Here is a 26,052-nt window from a genome sequence, read left to right as displayed (position 1 = left end):
AAGTAAAAACAGAACAAAATTCTAAGTGAAGTGATTGGTTTTAGTAGCTATCACCTGAGTTCTCTACAACTCCATTTTAAAAAGATTCTGATCCTAACATTTTTGTCTGCAGCAATAAGAAACAGTTTTGAGCTGTAGACAAGGGGAGACAATATGAGAAATGAAGTGTCACTACTGCAATCATCTGTAGTCATCTTGTACTTCATAAAGGTTAATTTCTAATTACAAACTGACAATAAATTTAATAGTTAAAAAATCACTATTAGAGTTAATGTTTCAAAGTAAGCAAATGCTGGGTTGGTGGTAAAGATGAGAGAATCCCCTCCAAGCCTCCCACCAGGCGATGTGACAGTAATTTCTGCCAGGAAACCGAAAGTCACCTGAAGATGGCCTTTTGGCTCAGGTCAGCCCAGAACAGTTTCTGAGCAGCAATATCAACATCAAGAGCCACAGTGTTTCGAAGCTGCTCAACTAGTTGGATGTATTCTTTCCTCTCTAAACCAATCTTCCGGATGTCTCTTCGGTTAGTAAAGATCAAACTTGGTTCTTTTCCTGCAAAGCAAGAGTTAAGTGGACTCAGCTTTCCTACAAGAAGGCAAAGCTCTTCTAAGTCATCGCCTCCCAACAGGGAGCACTAACAAAGCAAAGTGGCCACTGAAACTTCTAGCACCCAGGCTGGAGTTGCTGCCCGTGCACCTCAAAAGTGTTTCCCACACTCTAGGAAGGCAGTCCTGGTGATACACTGTTCAACACTATGGCAGCTGATGAACAAATGACTTATACGGATGGTACTCAGTTTCAGAAGAAGAAAGTAAGCAAATCTAAATGTTCATGTTATCATATACAAAAGGAGTGACCATGGCAGGTACGTGGGAAGATAACTTGCTATTTAACCTACCCTATTGCACTAGGAGCTTAGTAGTGTTGCTCTCAAGTGCTATTTCATTTCATGTCTAGCTTGATTGCTGCCATCGCTGGCTGTACCTTTTAGGAGCACTTACTCATAAAGGTACCAGAGCAACATCATCCCAAATCCATTTACCTACTGCCTTGCACACGCCAGTGGCAAGATCCATTTGATAGCCACGACTACATTCACACTTGTAACCGCCTTTTAGGTTGATACAAATTTGACTGCAGATTCCCGGATTTTGGCATTCGTCAATATCTAGGAGGGAAATTAGAATTAGTCTTGCTGTTTCTATACCTTACTAGACATATACTACCCTTTCCTGTTGCCTCTGGGGGCCAGTTTATCTGCTTCAACTCACCTCCACAGGTTTTCTTATCTATCAGTTCAAACCCGGCTGCACAGTCGCACTCGTAGCCTATAACTAGGTCTTTGCAGATGTGGGAACATCCACCGTTATTTATCAAGCACTCATTGACATCTGGAATAGAAATATAGCCCAGTCACTTGACAACTTATTCTCAAATGATATTTGTCTTGTTACATTTAAAATCTAGGTTATTTGTGCTATCTTATCTAGATGGCTTGGTTAAACTCATGATTTTTCTAAGAACTAATCATTTCTTTTATATTCTTGCTGTCTACCCTGAGAGATGTATATTAAATCTCATAACTTTGGCACATGGCCAATGAATTAAGCAGTATTTAGCTACATATCACTACTGTGAATCAATTACCTGTTAGGAGATTAAATGGTGAACTAGCTTGTGACCACTAGAATTACAAATCACAACATTCTGCTCTCAAGCCTAGCAATTAAATTTTAGTCCATTCAGAGTGAAACCATGAATACCCAGGGTGTGAGCAGCATAAGGCATGGTGGGCTGAAGTATGCTTCCCAGCTCTGGTCCCAAATGATGCTTCACTTACGACACTCTTTCAGGGGCTCATCACTCCAGTCCCTGCAGTCCTGCTCCTGGTTACATACTTTGAGGATATCTATGCACTCGCCACTTCTGCACTTGAATTTTCCAGGGCCCAAGCACTGGTTGGCTACAAGAAGAAACACAGATGCATGTTTCCACTGGTGGACAGGACCCAGCAACCCTGAACCTCCCCAACATGCACAACCCTTACCATTTTTGCAGTTGACTTCATCAGAGCCATCCACACAGTCCCGGATGCCGTTACACTGCCTGCTGCCGTGGATGCAGCTACCATCCTCACATTCGAACTGGTCAGGTCGGCAGGTCCGAGAGGCTATGGAGGAAGGGAACAGCATGGAGTGGAACCAGCCCCGCTGTCCCCAGAGCACACAGGGGAGAGAACAGCACCCACCACGCTGCCAAAAAAGTGACTTACGACAGTTAACCTCATCGCTGCCATCCTTGCAGTCGGGATCCCCGTCACACCGCCACTTTTTGTGGATGCACTCGCCAGAGCCGCACTGGATCTCGCTGGCTGGACACTTGGTGTGCGTCACGGGCTGGCGGCCACACTGCTCCAGGGACTCGTCAGATTGGTCCGAGCAATCCGCGTCATCGTCGCACACCCAGCTGAGGGGGATGCACGAGGAGGTGCTGCACTGGAACTCGTGGGCACCGCAGGTCGGGGGCGCACAGTCCAGCTCGTCGCTGCCGTCGTTGCAGTCATCCTGGCCATTACACACGAAGTTTCTGGAGATGCAGCGACCGCCAAAGCACGTGAACTCATCAGGGCTGCACGTTATGTTGCCTGTCGGAGAGAAGACGCCCGTGGGCAGGGCATCAGCATTAGCTTTTCACGAGGCCTCCGCACCCAAATCCAATGTATTGACCTTTGATCATTCATTTTAGCTTCCTAACTTAACAGGAATGGTGGAGGTATGTCAAGAATAAGTTCCAGAAGTAGGAAAACAGGCTCACTATATAAAAAAAGCAAGCATACTATGAATAAGAAAACAGAAATAACAGACCAAGAAAATAGCTGAAGATTATAAATTAATATGAGACAAGAATCACAATTGACTCCTAAAGAGACAGTGATCAATAATTTAAGAGTTAGAAATAATTTCAATTTAGAGGGCAGAGACTGTGTTATGCCTAAATCACCATTCTGCATGCCAGGCCAAGCTGTCACTAGCTAAAACTATCCAGGCAGAGTGGCTGTACGACACAGTAACCATTAACGTGCTATAACCAAAAACGAGTAAACTGTATAGCACAAAACATAGTTCCTTCTTTTATCCCTTAAATGAGGACCAGGAATAACAAGTCTTAAACACTGCCACTGCTAGAATCACAGTCTTGTAATCAGGTCTGAAGATAATAAGCTAGTCATATTAGCTGATTTCTACTTTAACTTCAATTTCTGACAGATATAAAGAGCATGATGTGACGGTAATTGGAATGGAGACCACGACTCTCTTGGGAAGCAAAGTCTAGATTTATGAGGGAAATACTTGGCAGCTGCTGCGCTTACCAACACATACAGCACAATTCTACGATTGAATGCTGAAACTCATTGGACTAGGTGCAGTGGTATTGACCTCAAGAAATGAGTTCAAAATGCAAGACTGGTGTTCTAATTGCAAGGGCCCTAAACTCCCTCGCAGTACTGCATTTATCGGGTGCCACATTCATTAGGTCTATGTTGAGAGGCCCTGTAAAAAGGGTGATAGCTTGAAAGAACACTCAGGGCAATATTTATTCAACCTAGAGATTTTCCCAGAGCCTCCCCTTTAACGCATAACATTTTCTTTCATATTTTCCAAGAAGAGAAACATGAAAGAGTAGGAAGCAGAGTTTGCTTTCAGAGATAGGAAGTGTATCAGGAGACAAAGGTTGGGTAGGCTTTTCTTTAGGCACTTGCTTGCAACCTGTTAATTCATGTTTCCCTGCCAGTTTAACTTTTGGAAAGATTAAACTAGCTTGGGGATAAGACATGCCTATATAGCCCTCAAGTGACTTAGTCCATTCCAGTAAGTCAATCTAGTTAAGACCCATGGATGTGTTTGCTGAGCCTGTTGGCCTTCTAGCTTTATTGAGCCAAAGTGAGCCATCAATTAGTGTCATAACATATATGAAAGCCATATAACTGCTGCTTCACTGAGCTAGTGCTAAATCTAATTACTCTGAAGGACTTACCTTCTGATTTCTATTTGTCTCAAAAAAATTGCCAAGCAATGGCCAATGGCTATGAGAACATTTTTTAGAGTTTTAGGGCAGTTATGAAGGAGAAATATTGAGCAGATAGTGAAGTCACTGAAAAGCGAGTCAATGTCACTGCATCTTCATGCTTAAAATAGGCTCCCTTGCCCACCCTTCTTGGAGGAAAGGGGTCTTTGGGATATGCCACTCCACACTGATCTTCTTACCACAGTGTTCTTCATCTTCTCCACTGTCACAATCACTTTCACCATCACATCTCCAGGACACTGGGATACACTGAGTGGAACGGGCACCACAGCTGATTTCATTTATGCGGCATGTTCTCATATCTGTTGATGATATACAGTCTCAAAAGAGCCTCAGAACTGATCAATGCAAAGCTGCTGCTTTTGGGAGTGTAACACCTGGAACTCCACAGCCTGGCATACTGGGCGGATCATCTAGCTGAAGCCTGGACAGACTTGTCCAGCTTTGGTCTTTAGAAGCCAGGCCAACCAGTGCCACCAGGCAGTGTACCTAAAAGCCTTACCCATGTCACTCCTCTGGATTCCATGGTGTGCTTGCTTCTGGCTTTTCTTTTACTTGGCACAGTTAAGTTGATTGGCTGGTGTGTGCCTAGACTACCATGTATATGTTTGCTACAGTGTGGGCACACCGGACACTGATCTTCAACTCTGACTTCACTGAAGATTGGAAGGGCTAACACCTATGAGATGTTCCATTGCCCTGATTTCTAAAGGCCTCCTTTGCAACTTTCTTTAGATTATTATCTTGAAAGCAGGAATATGTCCTAATTCTTATCTTTCCCAGGTCATCCTTCTCTAAAACTTGTGGCTGGATCTTTAAAACAAACCTGTCTTGAATTTATAGCTCTTTAAATAACCTGCTTTAATTCATATGATAATTATTCCTCTTGTTTTTTACTTAGAAAATTGAAAGTTTCTGCTTGATTTTCTCCTATAATCACATTCTAATTTTAAACTCTACTCACATCAGCCCTTTATTCTGCATCAGGCAGCCTATATTGGCTTACAAGGAGTTCTAAGACCTTCTTCCCCTGGGCTTTCAAATGAGTCCAATTGATATGATGCAAAACCATGATCTTCTGTGATCTCACACACTCTGCCCTGCATATCCGCCTACAGACAGAAACACACATTCGCAAACCTATGAAGTTCCTCCTCATTTAAGAACAGGCTATTAGCTCCCTGCTTCAGCAACTTTAAGTTACATGTTTGTTAAAAACCACCAAATCACCCAATTACTAGTCACCTTACCTCTTTAGCAATAGCTCTTTTTTCCCCCTAATACGGAAAGCTGTGTATCTAAAAGCTCACACTTAGCCCACGGGGATCCTTCACGTCTTGACTTAGCTTTCAGGACTACAGTACCATCTGCTCAGTTGTTGTTATCAAACATTTGAAATCTATGCACCTAGTCAAGGAGTTCTGAATCAAATCTACTGGCTTCAGCCTTAAGTACTGAATAGTGAAGCTACCCAAGAGAATGTCAGTCTTTCTAGAAGAGGGAGAATATTCTTTAGAGCAAATTGATCACCCGTTAACAACTAGACTGACCTTGGAGTCAGTTGGCCTAAACTTTAAGGCAAGCAAAGGAAAATGAGTCACAAGTAGCCGACTAAGCATTACTTTAGAACCACGAGACACAGACAGCTTGGGAAAGTTCAAGGCCAAAGCAAGTCACACTCACGGCACTGCTCCGCGCTCTCATCAGAGCCGTCTTCACAGTCGGGGTCCCCATCACACTGCCACCGGTTCGGAACACACTGGCCATTGTTGCACACGAAGTCAGACTCAGCGCATGTCTTCTTTACTAGAAAAGATTATTTTCAGGGTTAAAATTCAGGTCACTTACCCACGACCCTTGCCATCACTACTGGGGCTCATGATATGTTTTGGAATGGCTATCTATGAAAATAAAGCCCAGTTAATTGACACCCAACTACCAACATCTAGAGGAATTAGAAAACCCTCCTGTGCCCCAGAAGAAGGATTCACTGAAGAGACACAGAGGATACTGAAATCAAGGAAAGATGAAAGCCCACTATCTCACCATGTAACAGCACCATAAAAGGAACTTTCTTCCTGTTTATAATAGAGAGATTTTGTAGCACTTAAATCCCTTTATCCATTTTGTCAAATAATTCACATGCTTCATAAATGTCACAGTAAAGTATCTGAGACTAGGTGACTTATGAAAGGAAGAAATTTATTTTGGCTTTTGGCTCCGGAGGCTGGCAAGTGTAAGAACATGGCTCTGGCAACTACTCAGCTTCCCGGGAGCATACACTTCTATGCCATGACATGACAGAAAAACAGAGGTACCAAGTGCATACATGTGGAAGGGAAAAAACACAAGAGTAAATCTTTCTTTATACCAATCCACTTTCTCAGTAAATAGCTAAACTTCCAAAGAGAAAAGCAGCAGCCTTTCTTTCTGAACTATTCACTTCTTTAATGCCCCACTCTTTCCTCCATTACATGGGGAATCAAATTTTAACATTAGTTTCAGAGGAGACAAATCATAGCAATAAATCTAATAGCTAAACGTTCTATCCAGAGACTGGATCATAGAGCAACTGTTTGCTATGGACTGAATGTGTGTCCTCTGAAAGGCATATGTTGAAATAGTATTACAAGGAAGGATCTTTGGCAAGTGATTAGGTCATGTGTTTGGAAACCTTACACATGAGATTAGTGCCTTTGTGAAAAGAAACACAGGAGCTTGCTTTTTCTCTCCCTGTTCTCCACCATAGGAGGATATAATGATTTTTGCCACTTGCAAATCAGAGAGATCCCTCAGCAAATATTAGATCTACAAAAAAGAAAGAAAGAAAGAAAGAAAGAAAGAAAGAAAGAAAGAAAGAAAGAAAGAAAGAAATTTCTGTTGTTTAAACCACCTGGTCCCTGGTATCAATTAAGACACATTTGTGCATCTAATAAACAGACAGAACATGATGCCTGTGCCACCCTTATTGGCATGATAGTGCAATAAGAACTCACCTATTTGAAAAGGGAGAAAATTTGAAGGCAAATATAACCAGACTGTGATACTTAGGATTCAGGAGAGAGATGTTAGCCCTCTAGCCTAAGGGTGGTTCAACATCAACCACCTAAAAGTCACTGAAGCTGCCAGTGCCAAACCCACCTAAGGCAAGACATCAATGCTGCTACTAATTCTTCCTAGGACAGATCTTTTCCCCAAAGCTTAGTGTTAGAATGCAATTTGTTGTTCAAAGGGACACCATTAATTAAACTATGAAAGGACTAAAGAAGAACTGTCTGAAGCAAACTAGGCAGCTTGTGTACTCCACCCACAAATGAGTCACAGAATATGGAAAGGCCTTGATAAAGTAGCCAGATGGGACACTCTGTGCTAGAGAGTGTCTAGCTTATATTCTTTCTTGCCTATCCACCTATATTCAGTACTTGAATCTCCATTAAAAAATCCTTCATAATAATAGTTGTTGCTTATAAACCCACTAAAACCAGGCGATTTGCTGAAAATTTGAAAGGGACATTTCAAGTCAGGGATTGAGGTTGGGTAGAGGACTTAACTGAGTTTGGAGAACACCCCTGGGCCAGTATGGCTTAGCCTTAGATATTGTAAATTGGAGCAATGGTGATGATAGCTAACTTTCAACCATTCAAGGTGGATTGATGAAGAATGATGATTTAAAAAGGCTTATTTGTCTCCATGAATTATGCACCCAAGCATGGAAGAAAGGTCATGTTAGATCTTAGATTCACATCTATTTCTAAAATCACATTAATACATAAATCCTAATGTTAGCGTATTAAAGTGCTATCCAAGATCCATTCTCCTGATTCCAGAAGAAGAGGCCAGAGAGACAGCAAGGTTAGTTGATATAATTTAACCTGTGATATTCTTCTGAACTAAGAAGAGGGAGAAAAGAAATGGTCGTGGTTTTAAGAGGTAGAAAGTGTCATGGTGATATGACATATGGGATGTGGAACAATATTTGAATAAAGATGAACTGGAGAAACTTGTACAGAGTTTCTTTATCTCTACATTGAGCATAGATTAGAAGAGAAAAAAAAAGATATTTGGACCAAATTATCTTAGTTACTTTCCTTGTTGCTGGGACATAATTTCTAACACCAACCCATTACAAAAGCAAAGGTTTATTTTTAGCTGGCAGTTGTAGAGCTTTCAGTTTATGCATGGGTGGCCAGCTGAAGACCGAAGGCATGGTGGAGGGGTCTTATGGAGGAAATCTGCTTACATCAGGGCATCCAGGAAGCAGAGAAAGTTAAGAAAGGGGCGAAGAAGGCAATACTTCCAAGAATCCACCTTCCAAGGGCAAGTCATCTGTAAGTCCTACAATCCAACCACCTCCCCAAAGCTCCACCTACCACTGCATGAATTTCCAAGGGCCATGTAAGACGTAAGTTGTAATAGTCTACCCTCGGCCTCCAAATACCTCATGGACATCTCACTATGCAAACTGCATTTAGTCCATCTCTGAGAGTTGCCAAAATCCTAACAACTCCAGCACTGCTTTACAGTGTAAGTCCAAAGTCTTTTCTGAAATTTAAGGCAAACTTTTAGCTAGAAGCCCCTGTGAAAATAAAAAAAAAGTTAAACACCACTGACATGCAATGGCAGGAAGTACATATTTTCGTTCCAAAAGGGAGTAAAAGGGGGTTAGAAACCAGAGGGAACAAGCCAAGACGGAAACACAGCAGGGCAAACATTAAACCCTGGAGCTCTAGATCCAATGTAGGACAAGCTGTGGCAAGAGGTGAATGCCAGCCCATGAGGATGGCCCCACCCCGTAGCTCTGCTGGTCAGCCCTTGGGGCTTCTGTTGTGGGCTGGCTTTGCTCAGTGCTTGTGGTGTCCTCAGATGTTCTTGGCTTCCTCAACCTTCTAGGGACTCAACTGCATTTAGGGCTTCATTTTCATGGCTGCACACACTATACACGGCAGGCACCTCCCAGGCCTTCTTCTCCAATCTGGGTGAAAACCTCCCTAACCCCACAACTCTTGTATTCTTCATGGTTGTACCACCAGCACCCCATGAATGACACTAAGGTCTGCCACCAGCTCCAGGAACAGCTGGATCCTTTTGCATGGAGCCCTCTGAGTATGTGTAAAAGGAATCTTAGGAAGCCACTTTCTCAGGCAGCCTTTCTTGAACAGAAGGCCCTCGGGCTTTCCTCTCAAAGAAAAGTCTTTCATGCTTACACTCCTGTGTCTGCAAAGGGTAAAGCTTTGCTGATTCCTGAAATACCCTTGAGCCATCTGTGCCATTGTTCTCCTCCAAAGTACTTGATTTCTTTTTAATTCTAATTTCTTCAGCAAAGCTCTCCTAAACCTTTCTGAGTGCTATCTTTTTGGAAATACTGAAAACACTTAAAGTGAGGTTTTAGTTCTTGATTTTCACTTCAAACTTTGCTGACAGCGTCCACAGTCTCCATGACACAGACCCAGTGATGGTCTGCCTTGGAATTTCCTTTGCCAGATTAATTATTCTACTGCCTTAATCTCAGTCTCCCACAAAATCTTAGGACATGAGCAAAATGCTGGCAATTATTTTTTTCTTTTTGCCAGAGTATAACACACACGGTCTTGACTCCAACTGCTGATGGGTCTTTCTTCCCAGATAAGACTTCCTGAGCCTGGTCTTTTTATCAGCATTTAAGTTTTGTGAGAATCTCCTACCAAGCTCTGTGTACAGCATTCTAGGGCTTCTCCAAACTCTTCCAAACTTCTCCCACGAATGAGTTCTCAAGGCTATTAAACCACGTGGTCCAGTAGTCATCTGATGGAATCACTTCAGGGACCAAAATCTGTCTCTGTTACTTTTCTTATTACTGAGACAATAGTCAACAGCAATAGAGAAGGAAAGGTAGAGAAGCTTCAGACCATGCATGGATGGCTGGCTCCAGGCAGGAGCTGCAGGGTGGAATGATCTGGCACAGGGAAGTTGCTCATGTCATGGTATCCAGGAAGCAGAAAGAGTCAAGAGAGGAGCCAGGGTGGGCGACAAAGCTTTCCAAGTCACAGCCTCTGTGACCTACCTCTTTCCACCAGATCCCATGAATTAACAGCAATAAGCCCCGTAATCCAATCACTCCCCCACAGCCCCACCAATGATCACCTCGGCTTTTGGAGGACATCTAGATAGAAACCGTAACACAGCCTTTGGGAGGTGGATAAAAATTCAGAGGTGCTATGGGGGAAGAAAACTAGCAGTTATACATGTAGGGAGTCTTAGTTACTGATTAACCAGCTCAGTATAACAGTGAAAAAAAATAAACAAGTTACTATGGCTGAAAGAAGCCTAAGGCTCATGGGGTCTAAGCTTAAACTGACTAAATGTGTTGCTAGTGGTCAGACCTAAAAGGAAGAGTGCTGCTGAAAATTATAAGAAATTCCACAATGAAAGGTTACAGAGGAAAATGAAAAGGTGGCTTTTGAAGATGTAATAATAATCATGTGCCTCTTCTCTTTCATTTGGTAGCATCTCAAAATAAATTGGAGTTGCTCAGTAAGACTTCCACTTTCCTTTGCTACCTTCATGTTTAGGTGGCAGCGACAAATTCCTACTGAGGATCTATTCAATTTCTCCCATTTCAAATGATCTTGATTCACTTTACTATCCATTTACCTCCTTCCCACCCACAAGCCCTCCTATCATATGGCCTGGCACAGGGTGCTCACGCAGAAACTATTTTAAGAAAAGCTTGTTTTATCCTAAGATGACAGAGGCTCATTTCCATTGAGTTAGATGGTGAAAGAAGACTTCTATGACATGAATACAATCATTACTTTTTAACAAAAAGCAATTTTTCCCAACATATGATGTTTGTCCAACAATAATTTTAAATAGAGAAAAAACTGCTACTTGCACAAAAGAAAACATCTCCTCATGAGATGTTTTGTGAGAGAATATTAGATCATTAACCCTGCGCTAGCATGGAACCCGGGATTTTATGTGTGAATCAAGATCTTGTTAAATGCAAATGATGTAAATGTGTAGCACTGGAGAATTATTCCTGGTCTTGAGACTGGAGGTAAGTTTTTTTCCTGGATACTTCAGAATGGACTTTCTTTGCTTCCGAAAGAACTACTGATCTGCTCCTAAAGCCCCATGATATTATGTGGAAAGAACAAGCATAGGACAATGTCTACCCTGTCTACCACGTCTACTCTAAAACCTTCTACAATGTACTCTAAAACATTTTGTGAAAAGGCATAAAGTGGCAGGCAGCAAAACCCCCATTTGGTTGCTGTTTTTCTTCTGTATGTTTGGTTTGCATAGAACAATATATTTACATATAACATCTTTTAAAAGGTAGATGGCAACAACAGTGCCTGTATTCACACAGGACATTGCTTCAGGACTCTAACAATGCAAAATAAAAAGATCACAAAGCCAATTTCAGCATGAGTTGATGGTACCTAGATGTGATCTTAGTTGCTGTTTGATGTGAGTTTGTGGAGACTGCACACATAAGCGTTTCTCACAATGATCTTTTGATAGATACTCATCAGTGGTATAACGTTATATCCCCATTCTTAGGAGAAAGAATGTCTTCTTCCTGCCAAATGCCTTAGAATCAGAAACTACTGTGGTGAGAATTTTAAAAAAAGTTATCTGGGCTTTCTTCTGTGATGGCTTTTAGCTTCTATGTTAGGGGTTAATGAATGTCTTGAAACATTAGGAGATTTTGTAGTGTCCATAACTTGCTCTCTTTCTGGGACCAAAGAAATATGACAACTTGAAAAATAATTACTCATAAACCATCTTCTATGTCTATTTTTAGCCCTCCCTTCCCTTTTCTCATTTTCCTATACCTCATGTTTACTGACCTAAGATGAACTAAGTACTGTCATTTGAAAGGAATTTTGTCTTCAGCCTTCCATACTCAAGTTGATAACCCAACATCCAACTGTATTCCTCTAAACTGGGTAGTATAGACTGTTTGAACTCTGGCTCAGCAGTTCTTCAGAGTGCATCCTATTTGCAGAATCTCAATATATTTGTAGAAACTTGGGTAGCATCTTCACTTTTCAATAAAATGCATAAATCCAGGGGTGGTGGCAAGTGACATTATCGAAGTCTCTACTTACCACAGTTTCTTTCGTCACTTCCATCCACACAGTCTTCGTCTCCATCGCATTTCCACAGTAGAGTTATGCAGCGGCCATTTGTGCACTGGAATTGGTTAGGATCACATTTTGTTTTTTTCCCTAGAATCAAGAAAGAACATTTAGCAAATCAAGGAGAAAAAGGTGGCAAGAGATACGAATTACTCAGAAGCCCTTGATAGGGATCTTCCCAAAAGCACAGCTACCGCCTCAGAGCCACCTAGGGGCCAGCAGTGGATGGGTTTTGAGGCAGTAACTGACAGGAGTGAGCCCAGCTGGGCACACTCTAATCCTCAACACTAGATTCCCACCCCTTTCGCAGGGTGGCATAACTAAGAGAATCAGTTCTGGTTAATGGGCTGCGAGCAGACAAGATGTACATGACCTCTAAGAAACAGTCATGTGCCACATCATGGCTGATGTGAATTCTACAAACAACAGTGATTTCATAAGATTAAAATTATTTATTTGATACAGGGTCTTGCTACACCATTCAGACTTGTAATGATTCTCTTGTCTCAGCCTTGCACAGCTGGGATTACAGATGTGTGCCACCCAGATTGGTTTTGGGGCCAGCATGGTACACTTGGAGTTCTGGGGCTGGCACAGCATGTAGTACCAGGGATCAAACCTGGGCCCTTGAGCTTGCCAGGCAGGTGCTTAGACCACCAAGCTATTTTCCTAGCTGCTCATAAGATTATAATAGAGCCCCAAGAAAATTCACAATGAACGTTTTAGTAGAAACTCTTGCAGAATTCAACAAGCTCCTTAAACTGTTGGAAAACAGTGCTGAGCTGTTTTCATTCATCAAGAGAAATGCTCATGGAACTTAGAACCAAATGAATGTATGGTGAAAAATGAAACCAGGCAAACAATCTACTGGGAGCATGTTAACCTGAAAACAGCGACAGCTACTCAAGAGCCTCAGGCAGGTCTCAGGAGGGAGTCACAGGAAGGCACCGTTACCATAGGAAGCGACAGCTCCATGCATGTTCTTGCCTGTGGAGCTATTCTAGTAGGACAAACTGTGGAGGTGGAAGCCAGTAATACCGATAATCCTGACCCTGCATGACCTAGTGACTTAGTTTTTAACAAAAAGTTCTAAAAAACCCTATAAGTAAGAATATAAAGAAAATATTTTTGTATAGCTATACATTGAGTTTTAAGATGTTATTACACATAGTGAAAAAGTTGGAAAGAATATAAAACAAAGAGGAAAATTATAGGGAGGTCTGGGAACATAGTTCAGTGGTAGGTTTCCTGCTTAGCTCATATAAGGCCTTGGGTTTAATTCCCAAGACCAAAAAGTTAAACAAAACACTCTCAGCACATTAAGGAGAATTTATCACTGAAGAAAAAAGAAAAAAATATCATCTTCATAGACGTAGTGTAGCCAAAGTGTGTAGTGCTTAGAAAGTCTAAAATAGGAAGCACAGGGAAGTCCTAGACCTTCACATACTCATTGCTAATCCAATGAGTAACCCTCATGCTAGCTGTTCCAGCTTTATCTTCTGTACTGTCTTTTTACTGTGCTTTCTCTATGTTCAGAGACATACTTATCGATGCATTCCAGTTGCCTAATAGTGTTCTGTGCAGTGCCACACTGTAAGGTGTGCAGGCCACAAGTGACACCATACAGCTTGAGTATGGGCAGTAGGCTGGACTATCTAGGTTTGTGTAAGTAAATGTTACATTTGCATAGTGACAAGGTAGCCCACCATATGCCATTACCAAATGACACACGGCTGTTTCCTTAAAAGCATAGGGGACTCATTTTCCTTCCCTTTATTTCTTTTTCATTCCTTAAAATTGGGCACAATAGCTGGCGCAGTGATCTTGCGCCAGTGGAGCCGGACCATGATAAAAGGAGCCTAGGTCTTCCAGAGACCACGGGGGCATCGCATTCGCCTCTTGCCTCATTTTCCTCATCTATGTAAGCTACCAGTGTGACTGAGCTTGCAGCCACCCCAACCCCTCACGGCATTTCTCTGCCACATCTGTACTGTTGCTCACGAATGATATTCCTGTCACAAGCAAAGTAAAGCAGACTTAGAAGAAGGAGAGCAGCAAGGAGAGGGTGGAAGTAAAGACTTAGTACATTGTTCCTCATCTTAAAAGCAAGCCTGTTTACAAAAAGACATGTTTACAAAATAGCTCCGATTTAAGATAAAAGCACTAAGAAAGTACAACTGGTAAGGGAAGATCATTTCTCATTTACTGGTGAAAAAAAGGAGAGGGAGGTAGCGTCACAGATATGGACTTGGCTTCTCTCTGCTCAGTTCTCTTTAGCTCAATCTATGGACATTGAATTCACCGCGTTACAAACTGAGACTTAAAGAGCACTTTGTTTCTTCGTTGCGGCGTGCAACAGCTCATGTGCAGGTGCTTCCCATCATTGGCAGTGCTGTCCTTGTGAAGGTTGTGATTACTTGGAGACAAAAGGCATGGATCTAGTCACTGGCAGCCAGCCTCGTGCAAATATCCAAGAAAACCAGTGCAATCATACAGTGCATGCAGATTGCGGGGGGAGGCGGCTCCCAGCAGAAAGCCTTCCGATGCCCTGCCACCCTCCAGCATCTGCAGCTGGGGCACAGTGGCACAGGCGCAGAGACAGGCACAGACTGGAACTCTTGTCCTATGTGTGCAATACTCCAGCCGGTCTCCCATGTATCACCTACCCCTTGCTGTGGGGGAAGAATTCCATGCTTTGGGCCTAATTTCCAGGCAGATTAAAATTTGATCCAAGTAAAGATTAGCACACAAGTATGGCTATGTTCAGGTACAGTAACTGTATTGCTTTATTATTTTTAAACTGTATTTCGATTTTGCTGCTGAGAGTCTAGTCCAGCTAGAAAGCAATATAGTTTGCTGGTATTTCAGGCTGATATTTCATAACACAGATTGATTCCATATTCTTTTTGCATATTAAATAGCAGGACGTGGACAAGGAAGTAAGAGGAAGGAGAGACTGTTGTCAGGAAGCACCACATATTTGTTTTTATGTCATAAAGCCAAGCGTGAGTTACTTGGCTGTCTTCCCACCCCACTGCCACCGCATTCTCTGGATGGTGCGGGTGTGGCACAGGCTCTTTCTTAGAGTGCTCTAGCCCCAGCACCACTGAGGACTGAGAATGGCTAGAGTCTTCTCGGAGTACTTTATTTTAAAAAAACTACAAAAAGAACAATTTGCAGTCAAAGAATATAGGTATGGGTGCACTTGGAACAAATATTTCAGTTGTAGTGGGAATACAGTGAAAGATGAAAGGCCCTGACTTTTTCAAGGACTTTATTTACTGAGGGTTAAGTCAAGGAGACCAACACTTTTGACATAGAAATCTACATAGGCAGACTAAGAACCAATCATCAGACCTGCACTGGAGAATTAAGTGTATATGTCAAATGATAGCCTTACATTTTAGGGTTAGGTGCTTGGAAGAGTATGGGTTTTTGTTCATTTATACAGATTTTTAGATGAGCAAGCTGGTCTGGGGTGGGGGTAAAGTATGAAAATACAATATTCTGAGGCTGTCATTTAGTTCATTAACACCTTAAAGAAAGTCTCTAGATTTAGTTGTACTATCCAAACTATCAATAGTTATAAACTCCCAGCCACTCTGCCTCAAGTGTGTACGTTGAGCAGACTCATACCAGATGAAAGCATTTTCTTAGCACTCATTTCAATGTCCTATGGTTAAAAGGAGCTTAATTTCCACTCTTTCCCAACCTAGATGTGTCTACTTCACCCAATACTCTGCCTAATTGTCATAAAGCTGTAAAGAACCCTTTAAAGAGGGGAAGATAAAGGCCTTGCACTTTATGACTGACTATGCCTCTTACTATCCTAAGCACTTTGTTTTGAGAGACTGCTACTAGGCAGAAAGTACTCCCTAATTCTATTAATTCCCTGCTTCATGCAGAGCAGGAAGAGCTCAGATACTAAACTGAATGCTGAGATCTCAGGCCCCCGACTGCAATACTGTGGTGCTTTGCTCCAAGCTCCAGAGAGTCCACTTCTCTCTCACTGGTGCTTGACTAGGACTGCTGCAGTACAAAGGTCCAGGAGAACTGAAAGCACCAAATGAGTTAAGAAGCTTTTGGTTTCCAAAGCTTTGGAGGATTATAGGATTGTAGACCTGTAGTCTATTTCCATCCATGAAAGTTAAATCTCAAGTTTAGCCTTATATTTTTATAAAGAAACCAGGATAAGCTTGAAATCATCAACAAGCAAGGGTCTTTTAATTCTTGTACTAAGCTAAAGCCAGTGAAACTCTAAATAGAAACTTTGGAAGTGGAAGCATGGCATACCCATTTCAGGAGCTATCTGCTCACACAGGCGAAAAGCTGGAGGAAAACATAGTTTTTGTAGGGTTCCTCAGTGCCACAGTGTTTCACAGGAAATGTGGGGTGAAGGAGTGAAGTCAGGAGAAAGGCCATGAAGGACACGTTCCAGATGTCTCACCTGTTTCAACCAGGAAGATTTTGACTACTGGAGTTTGGTGCAAGAATTTGAAGTGTTCTTTTAAAAGAATCGAAACTGTCTAGTTTCCTTCTAGCTCTAATACTTTGAATATGAGTATGGATCAGGTGGGTTGAAGTTTCTTAGACCTACCCACTTACCTGGCTAAGTTAATGAAAACACATTCACAAAAGTATCAAATAATTATTTGCTTTTACTGCCACTCACATAGATGGAAACAAACTATTCATGTCCCAGAAGCCTTGCCTAAATAGACAAAGCTACTACACAGACATGTTAGGAGTTCACTGGTTTCAAGTGACTCAGGGTTTTTAATATATAGCAACCAGCTTTCTGTTGTCTAAGCATCCTCGCAAGCATTAACATGGAAGAACAATATGTAAGCTTCAATAAAAACGGCCGGGACTTGACAGTAAAAACCAAGCCGTCAAGTTGGGCTACAGATTTCCCTGTGGGGCTCGGAGAAGCATCTTGGCAGACACTTACCAACATGAATGCCTAGAATATAGAGGAGATGTCTCTGAGTATCAGGCTCAGAATAAACTCGAACTTGCACAGAGTGGCACATCCTGCCACACTGCTGACACTGCCAAGCCTGAGCATTCACGTCTGTCAGGCCCTTCTTTGCTGCTTGAGCATAAGATTGCTATCATTTGCTGGGGTTTCTTCAGTCCATTTGATTGGCACTTCTGGGGCTACCAAGGGCATCTATTTTTAGTCTAGTTCATCTAGCTACCGCTTGTTAATTCAATGCCAGTCTTTCTATTTACAGTCTAAAACTCCTTTTAGGACAAGTAGATTTCTGAGTCAGCAAAAAAAAAAAAAAAACAAAAAACCTTTTCCTGTGGGGGAGATGGCTTGTCAGAACCAAAATCCTGTGACAAGGTGCTAATGAAGAGGTTGACTGTGTCCTGTCCATATACTATTTCAACACTTCATGTCTTTTGGCTTACATAGTTCTTAACTCTACATGACAACACTATTATTCTTCTTTACAGGTCAGGAAACCTGTTTAGAGAAGGGGAGTAGAGTAAATTTCCTCAAATCACCATGGGCAGAGATAGAACTTGAATCTAGACTTGCTAACTCTGGATACGACACTACTCAGCATGCAAATAAACTAGAACATCCAACTGAGAATCACGTACTTCTAGCATATTCTGCTGGCTTGGAATTTAGGTACTCAAACTCACTTATCTAAAATAAAGCAGTTTCACTCACCGTGATGACACTCTCACAATGCAGTTTTATTTTTGAGATACACCTCTGCTTTTCCTCCCCATTGTAGCTTTCTAAAACTATGTTAAAATTCCCTTAGCAGATCTTTTTCTAGAAAGATGACAGTTTCTGGTTGGTAAGCTACAATGCCAGTCTATACATCATGGAAGAGGCTGATCCATGCTCAAGGCTATACTTCCGTTATCCCCATAACTTCATGGCCACCCTTCATGGACACAGGAGATAAACGCTATTTTGATGATCATAGCCTATGTAAAACTCTTAGACCATTATGTAGGAAAATTCACTTAGATGGTTTAGCAGTCACGCATGGCAAAGACTTTGTCCAAAAAGTATCTTCCAGCCAGATGTGGTACTGCACACCTGGAATCCCAGGCTCACTAGGCTGAGGTGAAAGATCATTTGAGTTTATGGGTTTAAAACCAACCTGGGTCACATGGTGAGACTCCACCTCAAGAAGCAAAACAATAAAATTCTATCTCCCTCTCTTTATGAGTCCTATCTTTAATTGGCCCCATCATTTACTCTAAGTCAGTAACAGAAATAACCCCGGATTCCTCTCCCCTGACATTTGGCCATGCCTAATCCCTCGTCTCTCACCGGATCTAAATTTAAGTCTCCTGTTCCTTTGCTTCCAGTCTGCCACATTCTCTATCCAATTCAAGACAGTAATCCAAGCAGTTACACTGGCCAGAAGAGCTTAGGATGCAGCCATTTCTTGCTTCCCACTGTCTCTAGGATTGAGTCTAGGATCTTTACTCACTTCCCCAAACTTTTCCTAATTGGTCACTCCCTACCACCTGCTCACACTATATTAACCAACAGCTTGAAGGGCCCTCACTCCCTTTCCCATGCCCTTGTCTGTCCTCTAAGTTGTCTCCATTTATCCATGTCACTCATCACCTAACCACCAGAAGTGGACTCGGATGGCACCTCTTGAATGAAGTAGAACCAAGAGTAACTTGGCTGCTTTCCTTCAGTTCCCTATGCCTGTCTCACCTTTATCATGCACTAAGATCTGCTTACCTGTCTCTATTTTTAGATACAGAAATCTCCTAAGATAGGGTCTGGGATTCATCTTTACAACTCAGGATCTGATGCCTGTAATCCAAAGATTCTTTAGGCAGCAGTTAATAGTCTGGAACGTATTAGCTCATGAGGAAAGCTGGTCTAAACTGAAAACTTTTGTCAGAATATTCTTCCCAGCTTTTCTGAAATTGAAACTAGGTGTTTTATTAGGTAGAATACTTGGAAAGACCAAGTTCAGAAGGATCCTGTTCCCAACGCATGTGATATTTTCATCTCTGTGGTACATTATCGTTTAAAAGTAATATACTTTTACACACTTGTGAGAATGAGTGTGTTAACCTTATTTCATTGTGAGATTGATTCTGACACATGGGGGAAACTAGAGGCAGCTAACCGCTAAGAAGTTAGGTGTATGAGACCCAGATTATATTTCTGAGCTGTTAATGTTCCTTGTTAATATTAACAGCAGTCCATTGTTTGAATCATATTACCTACGTAATATCATCTTACGTAGGTAACTATTCCATCTGTAGAGATGGAATAGTTCCTGGCATCATATCTTGAAGACTACATTCCTGATGAATGTAGGGAGAATTCACACAAGCTATAACCCAATAGCATGTGGAAACTCCAGCAATCTTCTCCTGCTATCTGCTCTCATGATTGAGCCAAACACTGGAGCCACTTCAATTCAGTTTCTGGCTCCAGCTGGCTTTGGACCACTGATTTCCATTTTGATCTCCTCTCTAGAAGAAATGACGCAAAGCAACAAACTACATGGTCACTGTTGCTTTGGCCTGGTGCCCTATGGCACATGATAGGTTCTCACGAGATACCTGACATCAAGTCGTTTCAAGCAGATGTACAAAAGAAACCGGCTTCAATTTATAACTGACTTAGTAAGCTTACAGGTCAATTAATAATTTAGCCTTTAGGAAGGCTTTTGAAGAAAACCAAAGTGCACAGGCAGTGTATAAAATAGGGACCATATGTACATGTATTTGGGAGAAATATTAAGTTATAAGTAATTTGCAACTATTATCCATCACCAGTCTTTATCACCTCCCTTGTAGGGCAAATTGCACATCCCTCCACCCATCCACACCACCAAGGCTATGTCTATACATATAAAGACCACTGGCCACCAGCACCAACTCAGACGCCCCATGTTAGGGGTAAGATCAGTCACTCTGGCCTGTTTCTTAGGGCTTTTTTTCCCCTAAAGTTATTTCTTAAATACAGGGCCAGGAATACTCTCTTGCCCATTTAATATCTCTAAGACTCAAAGCAGGCAAAGGATCTAAGACACTTCTAGACCTCTGTGTCTATTCTGATAGTACCCAGCAGGTACTCTCTTGGTTAACTTCTAACTGAAGGTCTCAAAATAACTAACAAGCCCAAGTATTCCTAGGAGACTTCACTAGGTAAGTTTAAGTTATCATTAGCCTTAATTGTATTTTGCTCCTATAGTACAGTTAAGTGTGCCTAACTCATTTGTACGGACAGTGTCTGAAGCTTCGTGTAATACTGGGGACTGAACCCAGGACTTCACAAATGCTAGGCAGGTGGTCTACCACTGAGCTATATTCCTAGCCCTTTTAATTTTATTTTGAAATGAGGTCTCACTAAGTTGCCCACACTGGCCTTAAACTTGAGATCTTCCTGCCTCACCTGCTGAGTAACTGGGATTGAAGAAAGAGACAGTGATATACAGTAATAAATGTGGAGACTACAATTGAGCTAAGTTTTCGGCTATAAAGTCAGATTCTCCCAGAAATACTCTTTCCCTATGTCTTTAGAAAAGTTACTCTTCTTCAGATTTTCCCCTCTGTGGTTAGAGGAAATCATATCCCTAGGTCTCTTGCTTTTCTACTCAAATAAGCACATCGTACACATAACATAAAGAAAAAGGATTTTGGGATAGTTTTCCCTAAAAGTAGTTTGAAATACTGTACCTAAGCACTTTTGAGATTAATTCAAACCAAAAGGTAAAAAACCTAAACAATTCTGAATTTATAAACTATCCAGCTATCTTACCCCCGCTCTCACAGGGCAGGTATATGTTTGATAAGCATCAGTATAGACATTATCATAGTTCTGTGGTGCATGAAATTTCTCCTGGGCTACCAGGTGAAGGTGACTTTTCAATGGAAGATCTGTACAGAAAGTGAAGCCAGTCATAATGTGAAGTGGGGAACAGTCTTATCTTGAGTCTTATTCCCTAAGCTGGGAATGATTTTATTTGCAATCTGTGAGATATAGAAAATGACCCAGTTATTTACTACAAATTATCAATATTCCTGTGTTGTGTGTCCGGCCTCACTGTTTTTGTATCAAAACCTGAAGCCATCTGGCTATATACTGTTCTCCTGCTCTTAGGGCCATGCTGTCCTGCATGCTCTACTCAGACTGCTAGTTATGTTAAGGTCTTCAATTAGCAGTTAAGCGAGAGAGCACCTGCTGGGTGTGGTGAGAACAGTGTGCACAGCATGGCCTCAGTTTTATCCTAGCCATCTACCCCTCTGGGAACAGAAGGAGCTTGTAATGACATTTCTATTCTCCTAGACCTGTTAGAAAACTACTTAAGGGGAGTCAAATCATCGTTATTTAATTTTATAAGAACCAGAAATACTTTGATCAGTTCTACATCTGTTTTAAGAAGGGAAGCTGCCGCTTTGGTAACAATGCTTCCTGCTTAAACATGCAGTTTGTTGTGCTGAATTCTCAGCCTCTGGCAGCTCTGCTGAGCTTGGCCTTTGTGCTTGCCTTAGGTCAACTTCAGGAATAAAGGCGAAGAATCAACTGACACGGGATAAGCCCTAGGGGTAAGTGCTACATGAAGTGGGCAAGAGGAAGATTGTGGGCGGAAAGCTTCTCCACACTTTGAGAAGCTGTTGCTGCCTATGGAAGTTTGGCTGATGACCCTTTTTTAAGGGGGCCATCTGCCTTCCTTGACACGTTTTCTTGGATTTAGAGAGATAAGGATTAGCACTCTCATACTTTCTCTTGGCTTCACCTGGCTAAACCAGGTGTCTTTTCTTTTAGCCTTTCAGTATCCTATCTTAGGATCTATTATTATTTCTTGCTATATCTACCCACTCTCCATGAAAAGATAAGTGTCTTTGTATTCTTTTGCTGATTGCCAGCTATATCTGGATAGCTCTCCCAAAACTGTGGTTCTTCTATACTTTGACCTTTATCAGTACAGTACTTCAGATCTTAATGTGTACCTAGACTGGAAGAAAAGGTCCTAGAGCCCCTAAGGAATGTGCCATCAGGAACCGTCACTCCTGTGGTTAGCCTCACCAAGCCACTCACCACAGTCTTAGTGCACACCTGCCCTGTCCTTCAGTATTTTGGAGCAGGGCAGTTTGTTGGGGGAGGGGAGAGCTGGCAAGCATGGACAGGCACAGAAGACCAAACCCAGGAATTCAGCCCACATGTCCTGGGACTTTGAACTTAAGAAAGGTGCCAGTATGGGTTGGCTTATGGTTAATACCTGCCTCCCTCAGCCAACTCCACATGTGCTCCAGTTCAAAAAGACACTACATCCCTTTCAGTGACAAATTCAGGTTTGTGTGGGCTTCTCTCTTTCCAGTTCAGGGCAGGTCTCCTCTTTCACATGTGACAATGGGGGGTAAAGAAAAGTGATCCTCACCAATCAGGACTTTGACTAACCAACAGTTTTGGCCTGTTCTCATTCTACAGGAAAACGTTAGCCTCGAATGGAAAACTATTCTTAAATTCAAAAATTACGAAAGAATATGCAGCAAAAGTGGTCGGGGAGGGGGGACCTCCCTGGATAGCTGACAACACATTTTATTGCATCTTAGTGCTTAGAAATGTTGCAAAAATTGTTAATGTAAGTGGTGGCACCATCCCGAGAGATTGTTTAGTAAGTTAGTATTACTTATCTCCATTAATGATTAATAGTAACACTAAAAACTCTTGTAAGCAGAGCTTTTCTGGGCTCTTAGGTTTTTACTCGCCGCATTCCATCTTCTCCCCACACTTTTCTCTTTCAGAGTCCAGGCAGGAGAAAGTGTCGGTGGGAGGGCCCGCCCGAACTTGCTGCGACCTGGACTTGCCCTCAAAGATAACCCTGCTCCAGCTGCCACTACATTAGAGCCGGCGGCCACGTGACCGAGCCCTGGGGGACAGGGCGGCTGCAACCAATCGCAGAGCTCACAGCAGCCCCGCGGCTTCCCACGCTCCGGACCGTGGCGCCGAGTCCCAGAGGACTGAGGGCGTTCAGAGACTTCACACCCCTGTCCTGCCTACCACGGGCTGCTAAGCCACATGCTTGAAAGTTTGCGCTCACTTTGGGCGACACGTGACCAAATGCAGCGGGGTCTTCTCGGCCACCAGGCAACGGAGGAGGGGGGCATGGTCTCCGGGGGTGCAAGCAGGCAGCGTGGCCTCGGCCCCAGGTAACCAGCACTGGCCAGCGAGCCAGCTCCCTGAGTCCACCAAGTCTCCGACCCAGCCCTCTTAACAGGGCTGCCTGCCACCTGCCCAGCAAAGTTGTCTGGCCTGAAAGCGACAGCGGCCGCGCTCGGACCCCTCGGCACGGAGACTCGACGGCGTCACCCCGCCCTCGCCAACAAGCTGCGGCCGCACAGCAGCCCGCCACCGCTCTTTGATCCATTGTTTAGAGCCAAGGCCAATTACAGTCGTATCCTCGCAGGACTCGTCCCTCCCGAGGCGGCGTCCCCAGGAACGCGATACGCCAACTAACCTCCTGAAGTCAGCGTCCCACTCCCCTCCCCCGCCCCGCGCCTGGGAGACCCGAGCGGTTCGCCACAGCCGCAAGGAGGTGACCGGGGCCGCGGCTAAGCACCTCAGGAAGAGTCCGGTTCCAAGCCACACGCGCACGCTACGCCACGGCGGGCGCCGGGAGTCGCAGCCCCGGCGCGCAGGCTGCGCACTTCGCGAGCCTCCCGGTGCCGCCCAGCTGCCTCCCTCCGGACGTGCGCCGGCTCACGGCCGCGCCAGGACGCGGCTTGGGCTCGTAGACGCCCACCTCCCCACCGGGTCCGCGGGGCGCGCCCAGGACAGCCGCGCACCTCCGGGCCAGGCCCGGCTCGCAGCCACGCTAGGAACGCTCCGCCCGGCGGGGCAGCCAGAACCATTGTTCAAGGGCTCGGAAGCCCACGCTCCCGGGCCGCTGTCAAAGGTGCAGAGAAAAGCTGCGAAAAGGCGACTCCCGGGAACTGGGTCCGAGGGAATGGAGACGAGTTCAGGCTGGGGCTTCGGAACACCCCAGATCCCGCGGTCCCCAGGCCTGGCTCCCGTGGCCGCGGCGCTGACAGCTCAGAGGCGCCGCCAGGGTGGGGAGGGAAAGGAGTCGAGGAGCGCTGAGGAGAGGTGCCTCCGCCGCGGGGTGCGCAGCCGAGCCCCGGCCCCACACCAGCGCTCACGTCCGCGAGGGGCGCGTCTTCACTCACCAGTGCCCGGGGCGCCGCTCTCCCGGGGCGCCCAGCTCAGCGCGAGCAGCAGCCAGAGCGCCCAGCGCGCGGACGTGCCCATGGTGCCCGCCTGGATGGTGCCGCCGCCGCCCGCGCCGCACAACAAGTTACCAGCCCTTGGAGAAGGAGGAAGGGGGTGGGGGCGGGAGGGGGCAGGAGTTAGAAGGGGGAAAGGGAGCGGGGAAGAAGCGGGCACCCCCTCCCCTCAACTTGCACAATCCCCTCCCCACCAGCCAGCCCACCCACCCACCCTCCTCCCGGGCTGCAGCGGTGGTGCAAGCCGAGCCCGCGGGCAGAAAATAAAGCGAGCGCTGCAGAGAAGCGGAGCGGAGGGAAAGGGAGGGGAGGGGAGGGGAGGGCACAAGAGGAGGGGGAGGAGGGGGTGGGGAGCGCAGAGCGAGCGGAACAGAAGAGCGGAGCTGGCCGCGGAGCACCCACGCTGGCGGCGGCCGGAGCCGGGTGAGCGGCCGGGAGGGGGCAGCAGGGGGAGTGGTCAGCGGGGGGCGGGGGGCGCGGCGGCCTCGGCCCTCCTTCTCCAGGACGCACTCTTCGCACGCGCGGCAGGCCGCGGGATGCCTGCGCCGGGGCTTGCGAGTGTGTGTGCGAGTGTGAGCGCGCGCGCGTCAGTGGCCGTGGCCGTGGCCGCCGCCGCCATCCGGGCTGCTCCAGGGCCCCGGCTGCTCCGCGCGTCTGCCCAGGGCTCACGGGGCCCGGGGCGGCCGCTGGTTGGCTCGCGCGCCGCCCTGGCCGCCAATCCCCGACTCCTGTCCTAATTTCCTGAACCAGGGAACCTGCCGCCGCAGCCGTGCGCTCCCTACAGTCGGTACTGAACGCGCCCGGCAGCCGCCGACCGCAGACGCGGCGGGAGCAGTTAGCGCTGCTGCACCTCTGGCTGTTGCTGCCCTCGCCTCCGGCCAACGGGGCTTGCCGCTGGCTGGGGTGGGTGCAGCTTCCTGGGCCAACAAACGTCTTTGTGCCATCCTCTCCTGCGCCCCGCAGAGAGGCGGGTAGGTAGCATCTTCCTCGGGCCTCTCCAACCCGAAAGTGAAGAGCTGGTAGTCCGAACCTGCGGTGTTGGGCTCGGGATTCCCACTCAGTCGCGTGCTGAGATGCCATTTTGATGAAATTTAATGTGCCTCAAGGAGGGGTGCATGCGTGAGAGCGCGAGCGAGCTCGCGGTTGTGGCTTTTCCTCTGTAATAGAAGGAGACTAAAATAACCCAGTCTGGGATGAGGGGGAGGCAAATTGCGAGCACAGTTCTGCATTCTCTCATCACCGATTATAGTTAATTGCTAATTGCACAAAATGATAGTTTGAGGGCCTGTAATTAAAAGCTTAACCTTTTCTGGTGTGGGGGAGGGGACTCTTAGATTTGCTCTTCTGGATAGACTTTGTTACACTCAACTGCAAGCCTTAGAGAATGAAAAAGGAAGCAAAAGCAGCACTCCTAGGAATGAGTGGCTTTTGTTTCGTGCCTGACAGTACCTGAGCATGTAATTCGGGTTTGTGTACTTTAGTTTTCTTACGAGCTTTCCTCTGCTGAAGGGAATTGTCCACTGTAATCTGTTAAGCAGCTAACAGGAGCGGCAGGGTACACTCAGCTGTCTCACCTTTTAAAGTCATATATATATATATATAT

The 26,052-nt window shown here is 44.8% G+C and overlaps 1 protein-coding gene and 1 long non-coding RNA gene across 3 annotated transcripts in view; one reads left to right on the top strand and one right to left on the bottom strand.

Annotated features, from left to right (window-relative positions):
* The window catches only part of Vldlr (very low density lipoprotein receptor), a 35,202-nt gene extending 10,018 nt beyond the window's left edge, over window positions 1-25,184 (bottom strand). The window contains exons 1-11 of one of the 2 annotated variants that reach the window (XM_004637177.3): window positions 24,960-25,184; window positions 24,393-24,529; window positions 12,183-12,302; window positions 5,770-5,892; window positions 4,266-4,388; window positions 2,273-2,644; window positions 2,048-2,170; window positions 1,841-1,963; window positions 1,272-1,391; window positions 1,043-1,168; window positions 381-552 (exon numbers count right to left, since the gene is read on the bottom strand). In XM_004637177.3, coding sequence (XP_004637234.1) covers window positions 381-552; window positions 1,043-1,168; window positions 1,272-1,391; window positions 1,841-1,963; window positions 2,048-2,170; window positions 2,273-2,644; window positions 4,266-4,388; window positions 5,770-5,892; window positions 12,183-12,302; window positions 24,393-24,474 — 1,484 coding nt within the window. In that variant the 5' untranslated portion in view covers window positions 24,475-24,529; window positions 24,960-25,184. Of the gene's footprint in view, window positions 1-380; window positions 553-1,042; window positions 1,169-1,271; window positions 1,392-1,840; window positions 1,964-2,047; window positions 2,171-2,272; window positions 2,645-4,265; window positions 4,389-5,769; window positions 5,893-12,182; window positions 12,303-24,392; window positions 24,615-24,959 lie in introns of those variants that run through there. The other variant, XM_004637179.3, reaches the window with a different exon arrangement.
* Window positions 24,682-26,052, top strand: part of LOC111818316 — a 137,312-nt gene continuing 135,941 nt past the window's right edge. Inside the window, exon 1 of the long non-coding RNA XR_002822340.1 lies at window positions 24,682-24,872. This is a non-coding gene — a long non-coding RNA (uncharacterized LOC111818316). The remainder of the gene's footprint in view (window positions 24,873-26,052) is intronic.

The sequence above is a fragment of the Octodon degus genome, unplaced genomic scaffold, assembly GCF_000260255.1.
Source record: "Octodon degus isolate 3935 unplaced genomic scaffold, OctDeg1.0 scaffold00087, whole genome shotgun sequence".
NCBI classification, from domain to species: domain Eukaryota; kingdom Metazoa; phylum Chordata; class Mammalia; order Rodentia; family Octodontidae; genus Octodon; species Octodon degus.
This window is presented reverse-complemented; position numbering and strand designations above follow the sequence as displayed.